The following is a 13,431-nucleotide window of genomic DNA, read 5'->3' on the forward strand; positions in this document are numbered from 1 at the left end:
TTACAATCTAACTTTGTAAGATATTTTCTTTCAAGATCTCTATAGACATACTTTAAGCTAATTAGATCGTAAAATATTTATCATCGTTGTAAATACAAATTTCTACATGATTATTACTTTGGGAGGCAATGCTATATAGTGAGTTACGTTGACGATCATGTAAAAGGAAAAAATTAAAAATTAAACTTAATAAAATCTTAACAATGTTAATAATCTTTCAACAAAGACTAAAGGGGGTTGAATGAAATTATTGGGTACATCGTCAATATGAAATTACATCTCGGAAAGTAAGTAGAATAAACTTCAAAAAAATATTTAAAATTATTAAACAAGTTTAAGGCCTGTTATTACGTCTTGACTTTAGGCCTCTAAGAGATCATCCCTCAGCGGCTCAGCCATGGCTATCTATCCATATATAGTAAATGATTATTTTGAGGGAATAAATATTTGTAGCAGTTATATATAAAAAGGAAAGAACTCCTATATATAGAGTCCTAGAGTTGAAAGTAATATGTAGGAGGACTTCTGATCGTAGTTGAACTCCAATAGGTGCTAATAACTGTGAGAGAATTAAATGGTTAATAAATACTTTACTCCAAATGAAAATGGATAAAGGACTTCTACTACTATCAGGACTCCTACTCGTGCAAGATTAGAATTGATCAGTTTTTCTCAAGATGTATTATATCATACTCTTAGAAAAGCTTATTCGGATAAAACTATATATAATAATAATCGCGTTAAATCAGATGGGTATCATGCGATCACTATTATTTGTAGGGGTGTCAATGGATATTCGAAAACCGACTAAACCGACCGAACCGTACCGCATCGAATCGATTTGCTTCTCCAAAACTGCTTCTGCTTCTCCTCAAAAGCACTTTTTTTCCTTCCAAAAGCTTGGCCAAACACCTCAATTTTTGGCCAAAAGTGCTTTCGGCCAAAAAAAAAAATACTTTTGGCCAAAAAGAAGCTTGGCCAAACAGGTTATTAGCCACCTCTATAGGATTTTGCTTTATCACTTCCTGGTTTTAATTTCTAGAAAAAGAAAAGGAATAAATAAAATGTGATGTGACATAAAACATGCTAGCTAGTTGATTTCCACTTGTTTATCACTAAATCATACTCCGTAGTAGTTAATAATAAATTTATGCTTTTTTAGAGGGAATTTTTACATATTTATACTACATTATGAACCTAATTACCGTTCTCATTTTAATTATATATCCTGTATTAATTATCAGTTGCACACAAAGTAATGTATTAGACTCTAATCTTTCTCATTTTCTTCCTCTCTATCTTTCTCACTACCAAACACACTTCTAAAAGAATAATAAGGGGATGATCTCAAGGTATGTGAATAATACAAAAAAATGGTTTTAACAAAACTCTTATTCTAGAAAATTTCAAATATGAACAAGATTAGTTCAATTACCTCGTGAGTTTGAGTCCCCAAGATTTCTCTTTCCACGACCATTTAATAATTAAGAACTTATCGCCTCTTCTTTACACACGTAAAAATGCTGTTACCTTTGAAAATGATTAAAGAATATATTTATTTATTTATTGCAATGCGAGGTTTTGTAGTATTTTTAAGCATTGCAAAAAATTAAAGCAATGTTTGTGATTATAAAGATGTAAAATTCATCGATATCCATTAAAAAGTTTTAAATCATTAAATTCGAAAATCGGGTTTGGTGAAATTATTATTGTTTGATTTGAGTGTTGTTACAAACGACTGAACATATCCTTTGAAGTGTATACCTCAGTTTTGAGGAAGTTTGATGAAGCTTCGGATTAGTTTTAGTTGGAATTTCAGATTGATACTCGAAGAGGAAGCATACAAAATATATACAACTAAAACAATAGTATACAAGTCGTATGCCAGTTGTATGTAAGTTGTATGTGTTCGATCGGATCTATTCTGTACAACATAAAATTGTATCCAAGTTGTAAGTAAATTGTAGCGTTTGACGTTACTCTGTACAACCAAAATTTATTACAAGTTGTATATAAATTGTAGCTTTTGACCGGATATGTATATATTTTATAAAAAACTCTAGTGACTTTTTGTAAATAAATAAAACAGCTAAACAGGGTAAACATTATCCTAATTTTATATTTATATTCGAAGTCCGTATATTAAACGCAAAAACTAAACATGTCCAATGCCAAAAAAAATGAAGCAGCAGATATTGTATGTAAAAGTTGTCAAATTTTCAACCAAATCATCTACTGCCATTGATCATAAGAACATAAAGAAAATATCAAAGTGACAATTGGATGAGTTTGGTGCTAATCAACAATTACATGTTTGTACGGGCGGAAACAATCTATCAGTTGAGATAATAAAATTTAAACTTTAGTATATATCTCGATTTTGAATTTAGAAAAATGAAAATATCACTACTACTAACTTCGTTGAGTCTTATTCTTTCTAGACCGTATATACTCTAAAAAAAATACGCCTTTAATTAGCACTATAGCACCAACTATTGGTTTACGACAATAGTATTATTAGTTTCAATAATAACATTGTCACTGTTACAGATATACAGAGTCGAGTAGTTTCTAATTAGTCATCGACTAGTACCTCTGAATTCAAAATTAGGACAAGAGGAACACAGTTTGCTACTCAATCACTAGCAATTAACCTCATCTAAAATTGGAAATGAAAATATAAAACTAACCTCAAGGAATCATAGGTCGAAACTTCTTACAATCCAAGAAAGATTTCTGATTCCCACCATGACAAATATATAGCGTATTCGGACATATATATAAACAATTATCCACTAAGCTAACATTAACAGAACCTGGTTTTAGGCCCAATAGAGGCCCAGGAATAGGCCCAAACAAGTAATTCCCGCCCAATAACAATCTCTCAAACGACGACGTATTGTTCTTCGGAACTACAACTTTGACTGCATACTGTGTCGGTATCATGCCGGAAAACTTATTATGTTCCAAATTCAGAGCCGACAACTTCGGCATTGACGCCATGAAAGCCGGCAAGAAGCCATGCAAATTATTATAACTCAGATCAATAGCTATAAGCTTATTATTTCGATAACTTAAATCTTCTGGCATTTGCAATAACGTGAAGTTGTTGTAAGAAAGTGTGAGTTGTTGAAGAGATGAGTGGGAAAACAACACCGACGGTATAATCCCAGATAATAAATTATGACTCAGATCTAAAACTTGTAGAAACTTTAACTCTCCTACGTTTAACGGGAACTCGCCGTTTAAATAATTGTTACGTAATGAGAGTTCAATAATGGACTTGGAGAAACGTGACGTTAAGAAGTTTCCTGTGATTCTGTTATCACTTAAGTCTAAGAAAAATAGGTTTCTGAGCTGATAGAGAACAGGTAAATCTCCAGTAATATTGTTATGTTGAAGCTCAAGCCGGTTTAAATTGACTAAACCGTTGAAACTTCGTGTGATTGAACCGGTGAGATTGTTGTTATCAAGAAAAAGTTCTTGAAGACGTAAAAGAGAACCAATGGAAGAAGGGATTTTACCTGTGAATGAGTTTTTTGAAAGACTGAGTCGACGTAGACGAGTTAGGTTTGAGAGTGAATGTGGGATTAAACCGGAGAGGGAGTTGAAGGACATATCTAAAACTTCGAGATGAGGGAGTTTCGTCATATATAATGAACCGGAGTAACCGGCTTGGTCTAAGCTGATTTCAGTGACTCGGTAAAAACCGGAGACGATGAGATCACATCGGAAACCGCAAGTGAACCGGTCGGAGAAAATATTGTCGCATGGGTCTATGGTGAAGTTCCATGAGCTTAGGCATGAACCGGAGGAAATGGAATTTGGGTTTATTCCCTTTTTGAGATGTTGAAGTCCTTGTATATCAGTAGGATGTGTTTTGCACTGTGCTAATAATACAAAAAACATGAAAAATGATGCTAGAAAAAGATGAAGAAAAAACTGCACTTTCATCTTTTAATTTTGGGCTTATGGCTCTTTCTGTGTAGGATTTGGGAGTTTTTGATCTGTTAGACTGTTCTTGTTTTGCTTCTTGGTATAGTACATAAACTAGAAGTGAATGTGGACAGAGGTAACATGAGAAATTAATTTCATCTATAGAAGTGAATGAATTATTTAATCTAGATAAACGATACCAATTAATTGAAGATATCTCAATGAAAAATATAAAGGACATCTAGTATCTTTAGTTTTATCTTTTATTTTATATTATGTTGATTTGTGATGAGTTTAAATATAACGAAGTGATATGTGAAGATTCATATAGCTAACTCAACTTGATCCCCGCTTTGAAGTGCGATTGTTGTTAATGAATTATTTAATATGCAGAGTGCATTAATTAGCAATTAATATACTCCACTGTCTAAAGATAAAAAGAATGAATATGAATCTTCTTTTTTGGGATCTAGGTTAGCTGCATGATCACATGTGGCTGCTGACTATTGTGTTTTCTATACAGAGTCAGACTTGCATATTTTTTATGATAAAGAAGATTTTCTGAAGAGATTCTACTTTTAAAGTCCATATAGGATTAAGAGAACATTTTCATATCATCAATATCTTCTGCTGCAGAGTTCTACTGCTCTAGTATAGCTAGATGCACCTAAAGATGTTTCAAAACCAGTTGGGAAAATACTTAGGGTACGACCCATTAAAATTCCTAAAGTAAAGTCTATAATATGCAAATAACTTTATCTATCATTTCATAGTAACGGCAAAAGTTATGAAACACTTTGAAGAGCTCTTCAAGACTCTCACACATTCATTTATAAAAGGCAGCCCGGTTCACTAAAATCTCGCTATGCCGGGGTCCGGGGAAGGGTCGAACCACAAAGGCCTATTGTACACATCCTCACCCTGCGTTTCTGTTTCCATGACTCAAACCCGTGACCTCCTATTCACCTCTAAAATCTCGCTATGCCGAAGTCCGGGGAAGGGCTGGACCACAAAGGTCTATTGTACACATCCTCACCCTGCATTTCTGCAAGATGTTGTTTCCATGGCTCGAACCCGTGACCTCCTGTTCACCTGACAGCAACTTTACTAGTTACGCCAAGGCTCCCCTTCTCACACATTCACTTATAAATAGGCTATTTAATTTTGCAGTTGCGGGATGGTGGTGGGGAAAGGTATAAATAAATAAACAAATAAAAGCAAATAGCAAGCAGGATAGCATGTGTTAGTCCCCAGCTATTGCAATAGAAAATAATAGCACCTTCTGAGTCATCGAAAAAGCTTAATTATTTCTCCTTTGGCTTCTCATCAAGTTGTCTATTTACTGCTGTATACGATATTGATTCATCTCAGAACGTTAATGTGATTTCCCCGACCTGCAATTTCCTCAATCAGACTAGACAGATGGACATCAGACACAGGAGAGCAACATCATATTGCTGAGCAGTAACAAAAACAAAATGATAGGACCTAAAGTGGCAATTTATCAAAGCATAGTGGTGGTTCCAGCTAGCTCATTAGATAAGCTAAATTAGATACCCAGCAATTTTATTTAACTTGCATAGAGCATGCCATGTGACCAGGAGGTCACGGGTTCGAGCCGTGGAAACAGCCTCTTGCAGAAATGCTGGGTAAGGTTGCGTACAATAGACCATTATGGTCCAACCCTTCCTCGGACCCCGGGCATAGCGGGAGCTTAGTTCATCGGGCTGCCCTTTTTGCATAGAGCATGCTTCAACGAGCTTGCATGAATGGATTGCCAAAATACAGATTCTGGAGAAAAAGGAGGAAGCTATAAAAGTATGTCCGAGCAGTGAGAAACCACTCTGCAATGTAAGCAACAGGATACAAAAACCCCTGAGAACTTTTCCTTTTCTGACTGGTGGTGTCCAGCCACCTCGCTTGCACCTCGACTATTCCACTGGAAAGGCAAGAACAGGCAAGCACAAGTGTCAGCTAACCCATGAGTTGTTGTGGGACGAAATGAGTATGGGCGATGAAAGGGTCTACGACTATTATTCCTGTCCCTCATTGACAAGTGTCAAATAATCGCCCTGGCTTGGCTTTAAATATTCCTCAATAGACTCACCACCCTAAAAGTCCCAAATGGAAATAATTCCTAAGTAGTAAATGTTACAGTTGATAAACTAAAGTTAAGAACAAGTATCAATCAAATACGCCTCAGTTCCAAATTAGTTTGGTCAGCTATATGATTTGAAAATTTTGTTTTACTCATCGAGTATTGGGAAGAATAAGAATATGCTCCTGTAAGGTCATATGCAAAACAAGGCAAGAGCTCTAAGGTTAATAGTGACTTTTCTTTCAACAAAAAGGTCTAAGGTTTAGCCAACTTAGTTAATTGAATTACCAAACAACATTTTGTCAGCTAAGATAATAAATACTTGTGCAGAATAACTATACCGCAATTAAGGAACCGGGGGTGACAGTTAGACTCTGTTTAGGAAGCACTTCTTTGCCACTCACATAAATTGAATATTTACCGACGTTCTGCAAGTAGAATAGTCCACACACGTCCATCTTTATAGTTTCCTAAACAAGGAAAAGTAATTCATAAATGTATGAGTATCATGGACAACAATGTAGTGCACTGGTAAGTATACAAGGATGTAAATTAATCTCGAAGATTTTCAACATATGATTGGAATTTCGTTTGAACAACCTAAAGACACAACTAATAAATATAATCGTCAACCTTTCAAGCAGCAGCAAGAAAAGCAAGCAGCAAAGAATATGAGAATGCATGAGCAACTTAAAGTAACTCAATATGCTAAACAAATAAGTGAAATTGGAGTTAACTACAAGAAAGGATTAATTATGATGTACCATCATCTATGTTTCCTTTCTATGATGAATCGAGATAAATTATGGAATCAAATGGAAATTAAATGGAAACATTGACCAATTCCAACAAATTCTAAGCCAATATTACCTGCTGCTGTGAAATTATAGTATCAAGACCTTCTCTGCCCAAGTGAATGTCAACTTTAATATCTTCGGTCGCTCTTCCAGTAAAACCTGAAGCCATAAGTAAAATCTTTTAATCCTTATGAACGAAAAGATTGCAACATTATTTGGAAGATTGATTGGAACCACTCATTTAGTACTTCCAATGATAGAATCAACACTTGTAATCTTCAGTATTTCAGTTATCTAGACTTCCCCTTCCGTTCCCTAGCCATCATAATATGCTTATGCGTTACATCAGTCAAACTGGCAGGAAATCTTGTTTTGCATGTGCATCTTGCAAAAGAAAAATAATATGATGCTCACTAGTCCCTCCCATTCTTCGGTTTTGTTGCTGTCCCATTACACCCAAAGTTCTGCAAAACCTAATAAATTGCAAACCGTACACAGCTGGAATTAGAAATATCAATCACAATTTCTAGTCCAGATAAACACAATGTTCTTTATGCAGTCAAAATTTTCAGTCCACTGTGATAAGTTATTTGCTTCCAAAACTGCAAAAGCCAGATATGTGAAGCACTTAATGACGGTATCCCATAATTGAGTAAGAATAGATAAGTTTTCCATACTTCAGGTTTTTCGAATCAAATACTTCGAGTGACGGCCATGCAGAACAGCTAATGCTCCTTGAGCAGCAAGAGCTATTTGTGTACAAGCAACAGCAGCCTCCTTCATCCTGATAATTGCCCTCTTACACACTCTTCAAACTGGTAATTCATGACTGCAATAAAAGAATGACACAAACCAAAGAAAGAAAAAATGAAAATTCTCAGCAAGAGGCTATGCATCAATAGAGGGAGGCAATTAGCTCCAAACAAAGCTCTTAACAAGAGCTAAAAAGGGACAGAAAATGAAGTGAAGAAGTTGAAAACGTAGCCATAAACAACAACTACTACGTCTCAGTCCAAACAAGTTGGGTTCTACTATATGAATCTTCACACTTCACTGACCACGTTACTCCATTTAAATAATCTCATGCCAATGTTATGCGAATACAAATAAAAAGTATTAGAAGTTATGTATATTTTCTAAACGTACAAATCTCTGAAAGTTTAAATCTCTCCTAGAAAGCATAAGACCTACAGTAAAAGTGCTAATGTCTAAAACATAATCTCAACTAATATGTAATGCTATCGCCTATATAGATCTTTTTTTTCAACTGTGTCTAGCTTTTGCTAAGTCTTCACAGATTCCCAGAAAGTAACCATAAAAGCAAAAAATTAAATGCTGCAGTGGAAACAAAATCTCAAAAATTAGGGTCTGTTGGTATGATGGAAATCATTTTCCAAGGAAAATGTCTTTCTTGAAATGTTTTCCATGGAAAATATTTTCCTGAAAAGGAAAAGTATTTTCTCGTGTTTGGTTGGTGAATGGAAAATATTTTCCAGCAAAAAGTATTTAATATTAATATTAACAAGTCAAAGAGTGCTTTTATGAAACTTCTGAGTATTGGAGATTAATAATGTGTTAGTCGAAGCAAGTAATATGAAGTTAAAAGTTAAGAGAGTTGTTAGGAAAATTACTTGTGCCCATACATAAACTAAATCATTTCCTCCAATTGATGGAAAATGTTTTGCATGAAAAATAACATCTGACATACCAAACACGAGAAAAGCACTTATTATGGAAATTATTCTCCTAAAAAATGACTTTTGGTATATCAAACACACGCATGCAACTTCATAGAAGAAACAGAAGAAAGAATAAGTTATTTAATGAGTCTACTGAACATTGGACTACCTCTCTTACTAGAACACAGATCCTGGCCATTTGAGCTCAGTTCCATATCAAGGATCTGGACAGTGATAAAAGGAACTAGTTAAGGTCAACTAATAACTGTGAGGAAAATACAATTCATATACCAGAATAATCACTCTCAATAGGAAAGTCTTTGCAATTGGATGGTATACTGTTTGCACTTGATTCTGGTGCAATTGCTTTCTTAAGGACATTTTCATCACCTATCAGTTCATTCTTTTGAAACCATCGATAGAGGACACTGGACAATAAGTCTTAACACATGTATGATGTGCCATCAATGGAGAAGGTATTGACGGCATTCTAACAGGAAGAAAAACATCATCATTGGTAGGAATCTCTGGGACCTCAGTGTTTAACGTGCAACAGATAACTCCATCACGCATTTCAGGAAAAGCAGGATTGACAGACAATGCAGAAGATATCATTTGAACCTCTGAACTGCAAACAATAGGCTTATCACCATAATGATTCACACGCTTGTCACTTAACTCTCCGGGACGAGCACCGTCAGGAATGGGAAGCTGCTGATCTGGAGCTTTTGAAATTTCGGATACACCATTATCAGTGTCATCGGGAGTATCCAACAAGAATGAGCTGAAATCATCAAAATAAGACTCATCAATCACCTCATTTCGATCAGGGCCCACGAAAAGCGGCTCTTCATCATCTTTAGAGTTGAACAAAAAATTTGATAGCTCAACTAAGTAGTCATCAGTACTAAGGGATGAATTTCTCAAGATATCACACGAGATTTGGTCTTCCAAGTTGGATGATGAGTTGACAAGAGTCACAATACTATATCCTGATGTGTCCATTTTATTTGCCCCACCGTGAACCGGAACTACTAATGTATTTTCAATGCTCAGTTCTTTCTCGGCATGTTCAAAATTCGGCAGAGTCGGGACAGAAGCGCCTGCAATTGTAAAATCTGGCAGTTGAAATGACAAGGCACTGTCAGGAAATGCGGCAGTGAAGACCTGGCTGTCATATCCAGAAGAAGTATTTCTCACATCATCATCAAATTGACCTGCCATATCTAGCAGTATAGGTTCTAAATCCTCTGCTTCAAGTAATTCGCTAACTGGCACTTCATTTGGTTGAGACAACCCCCCAACAGCGGAGATCATCTCGCGATTCTCAGTAGGGGAAAGAGTTCCTTCAATTCCATTGGGGAAATCCTGAAAGCTAAAGCTGCCAAGGGAAACATCTCCATTATGATTTTTCCCAATGGGTAAAGCTGAAGGAGCAGTTACATAATCACTAGCATAAATGGAATTCCCAGCTCCATGTTCCAGAACGTTATTAAGTATGATATTAAAATTAGACTCTTGATTACCAAAATTATCTATCAATGAATCTACAAACATGCAATCCACGGACTGAGGATCGTCATTATTTCCAGAACCACCAAGATAATCGGCATCCACTGAGTCAAATGTGTCGTTAGAGATTCTCTTATGCATAGGGCAGTAGAATGAGGGGATGCTCTCAGCTTTTCTCTTCTCAGGAACACACTTTTTACTTTCTTTTGCCTGCTCAAATCTAATAGGGTCAGATTTTGTTGTCGAAGCAGAATGCTCAAACTCCATCATGAGAGATGATGCTTCAGAAGAAACAACTGGATCACATAGAAGAGCATGCCATCGATCTTGCAATTCCTGAACTGTAAATCTCCGGGAAAATTGAACTGCACCTTTGGCAAGTGATTCAAAAGATACACCAGCCTGGGAAAAGAGGATGCGAAAACTCTAGTATCATCAAAGGACAAGTAAATATAAGAACAGAAAATAGATCATATAACTCTTCCATCTTTGCTTTTCACAACTTAGTTAAATAATTATTAGGCCTATCAAATTAAACCCCAGCGCCTTTCAACGAAAAGTAAGAACATATGATCTACAGATCTAGTTCGGGCTAACACTAGTATTAATGGTTAATGGTGGCAGATACTTAAGTATAAGCATCTCCAACATGCCAATTGAACAAATTATCACCTTACTAAATTTTTAACCTTAAAGCTTCTGGAATGCTTCTACTATGGATTTCATTTCGGTGAAGCAATTTCGATCTACTCTATGTTTTAGTTTACACAATTCAGAAGCTACTGCAGGTTAACATGTCCTTCTTCCTTCCTCAATTCCTCCATAAACTGGTCAGTCAAAACACTGTTCTAAATTCCAATAAATTTAATATTGAAATTTTTGTTTTAAAAACTTTCTTAAAATCTGACAATAAATACTACATATATTATTAGAAACAAGTAAGACATACCATAAGTAAGAAATGATTAACTATACAATTAAATAATAGTTTTAACTAAACTTTTTTATTTAAATAATCTAATACATGTAGTACTAATACGCGTATTGATAATTCACATTGAACTCATAAATAGCAACCAACACTGTTTATTATTCTAGAACATAATACAAATTTCATTTCTAATATACATTGAACCAACTTATAAAAGAAAAAGCCCACGCAAAGTTCTCTCTTTCTTAATGAATCCAGTTTCTTCTCCATTTATCCAAAAAAGCATAGAATTTTCATACTCATTTTCTATTAAACACGCCACCATAATTGAAAGGAAAAAAAATAGAATTTCAAAACATTTGATACTTACAATTAAAAATAACAAAAATTAAATTTTGAATGAAATAAAAAGCAAATTCATGGAAACAAAATGTACACAGTTAAAGAAGCAAAACATTCACCAAAATCAAATAACACAGAAAAGTATGAATTCGGGAAAAGTAATCAATAAAACAAGTAGAGAAAAAAGGAAATATGAAAACAAAAGGAAAAGAAGTAGTATTGTTTTTGTACCTTAACGGCGTTAATAAGCAAACGGTCGTCTTCAGGAATCCAAGTAGAAACAGGAGGAAGAGCTCCCATTGTTGCGCGAATTTGAGAACTCAAAAATCAAAAGGTGGCGCCGCTTTCTAATTTGCTCTTTTTATGGCCACTATTTTCTTGCTTTTTTCTAAAGAGCATTTGAGAGTGAGACAGGGAGAATTATTATATTCCAGAATAAAAATAACCTTAACAAGAATGAGTATTTATACTAGTTGGAGATTTTCTTAATGGGGCCACATACTATACCCACTTAAAATTTTTACTTAATCTATATTTGTTGCCAAATCAGATTTATGTACTTGGGATTTTTCTGAATCTCATTACAAGCCATACGAATAGAAGGAAAATTAAAATTAAAATTAAAAAGGGATCTTCAACAAAGTGTTGAATTATTTCCACATATGTTCAAGTGACTTCACATTTTTCTCATAATTGCACAATATTTATTCTTATTTAGGCTCTCTTTAAATATTAAATTAAAATTATCAAGGATATAAATAGTAGAGTTTTAAAATAGTTACTACTAATGTAATCAAGAAGTATACTATTATGTAACAAATCAAACATTTTAAAAAGTTTAATAACTTTTATTCCTTTTTATCTAATCTCAATTTGACTTCTCAATCTAAAAGGTGTGAAATTCATAAACTTACTAATGAGCAAAAAGTGAGCCTTCATATCTGAGATTTGATAGTATCAATAAACATAATCGCTATTAAAGTAACTTATTTAAACATTTGCCAATTATTCTAATTTCTAAGCAGTATCTTTGAGATTTAATTGGATTTAGATAAAAGTTTTTGCAAAACAGAAAAGAGTCTTTTCATTAGATTCTCCCTACCTGATTTTAGAAATACAAGATCTATTGACACCAGACTAAGAATATATTTCACGTACTTTCGCATATTTATAAGAAAGTAAGATTAAGGGTCAAAAATACCCTTTTATTATGAGAAAAGGGATAATTTATACCTTCCATTAGAGGTGTACATGGACCGGGTTAGTTCGATTTTTATCAAAACCAAACCAAATCAACTATATCAGTTTGGATTGGTTCGATTTTGTTGGACTTTTCGGTTTTTTGGATTTTTTGTTACTTAAATATTATTTCAATCTTACTTTGTTAAATTTTTGATAAGCAAGTATATGTTTAGTAAAAAATATAATAAATTGACAAATATATTATGTATTAAAATATTCTTATGAGAGAATTTTCTTAGTAACACATAATAGTTAACTTTTTAGTCGTCTGACAATAATGTTTCGTTGATGTACACTGAGCACCTAATTTTGCGTCACATGAGACTATTCCTATAACAGTCCAAAAATAATCTTAATTGCTTTGTTTTGCATTGTTCATGCATGTTTAGGAAAAAAAAATTCTAAGTCATAAAAAATCACCAAAAATATTTTATACTTTATTTAGTGTGTTTTAGGATATTAGTTGCATTTTTATGATTTAATCATACACTAAAAGTCTTGTTAAAAAAATAAAAAATAAAAAGAAAAGAAAAGTGCAAAAGTGCTTTAATCAGAAGTAGTGTGTTTGATTCATATTTCTATTAGTTTAATATTAGGAAAACGAAAAATTGGCTAATTGTGCAAAAATTGGATCTAATTTGGAATTTGGCCAAGTTAGAAGGTCATGTGTTTTGTTCTCTTAATTGGGCAAAACAAGCCAATCGGCCCAGCTATCTTCAAAGCCTGCCCAATCCGTCCCATACCCGGTCCAGGTCTCTTAGTTTCTGAGATAATTAAACGACGTAGTATAATTGTGAAACTATGCAGTATTAGGTCAAAATGGTCAATCTAATCTCAGCCGTTCATTTCCTCTGATCCAATGGCTCTGAAATAATCATTTTCCCCACATAAATC

General features: G+C 34.2%; 2 protein-coding genes across 8 annotated transcripts; both read right to left on the reverse strand.

Moving 5' to 3' along the window:
* Nucleotides 2,500-4,110, reverse strand: LOC109230977 (leucine-rich repeat receptor-like protein kinase PEPR2). Its single transcript, XM_019396492.1, has one exon. The coding sequence runs from the start codon at nt 3,952-3,954 to the stop codon at nt 2,692-2,694; it is 1,263 nt and encodes a 420-aa protein (XP_019252037.1). The 5' UTR covers nt 3,955-4,110; the 3' UTR covers nt 2,500-2,691.
* On the reverse strand, nt 4,681-11,714 carry LOC109230976. Of its 7 annotated transcripts, none has more exons than XM_019396491.1 (8): nt 11,527-11,714; nt 8,901-10,424; nt 8,680-8,734; nt 7,509-7,660; nt 7,080-7,304; nt 6,905-6,990; nt 5,216-6,504; nt 4,681-5,028 (listed from the first exon to the last, which is right to left on the reverse strand). In XM_019396491.1, the coding sequence occupies exons 1-2, from the start codon at nt 11,593-11,595 to the stop codon at nt 8,904-8,906; spliced, it is 1,590 nt and encodes a 529-aa protein (XP_019252036.1). In that variant the 5' UTR covers nt 11,596-11,714; the 3' UTR covers nt 4,681-5,028; nt 5,216-6,504; nt 6,905-6,990; nt 7,080-7,304; nt 7,509-7,660; nt 8,680-8,734; nt 8,901-8,903. The 7 variants fall into 7 exon arrangements, with proteins under 7 accessions (XP_019252036.1, XP_019252032.1, XP_019252031.1 ...); XM_019396487.1 differs by having other exon boundaries at nt 8,850-10,424; XM_019396486.1 differs by having other exon boundaries at nt 8,802-10,424.

The sequence above is a fragment of the Nicotiana attenuata genome, chromosome 8, assembly GCF_001879085.1.
Source record: "Nicotiana attenuata strain UT chromosome 8, NIATTr2, whole genome shotgun sequence".
NCBI lineage: Eukaryota > Viridiplantae > Streptophyta > Magnoliopsida > Solanales > Solanaceae > Nicotiana > Nicotiana attenuata.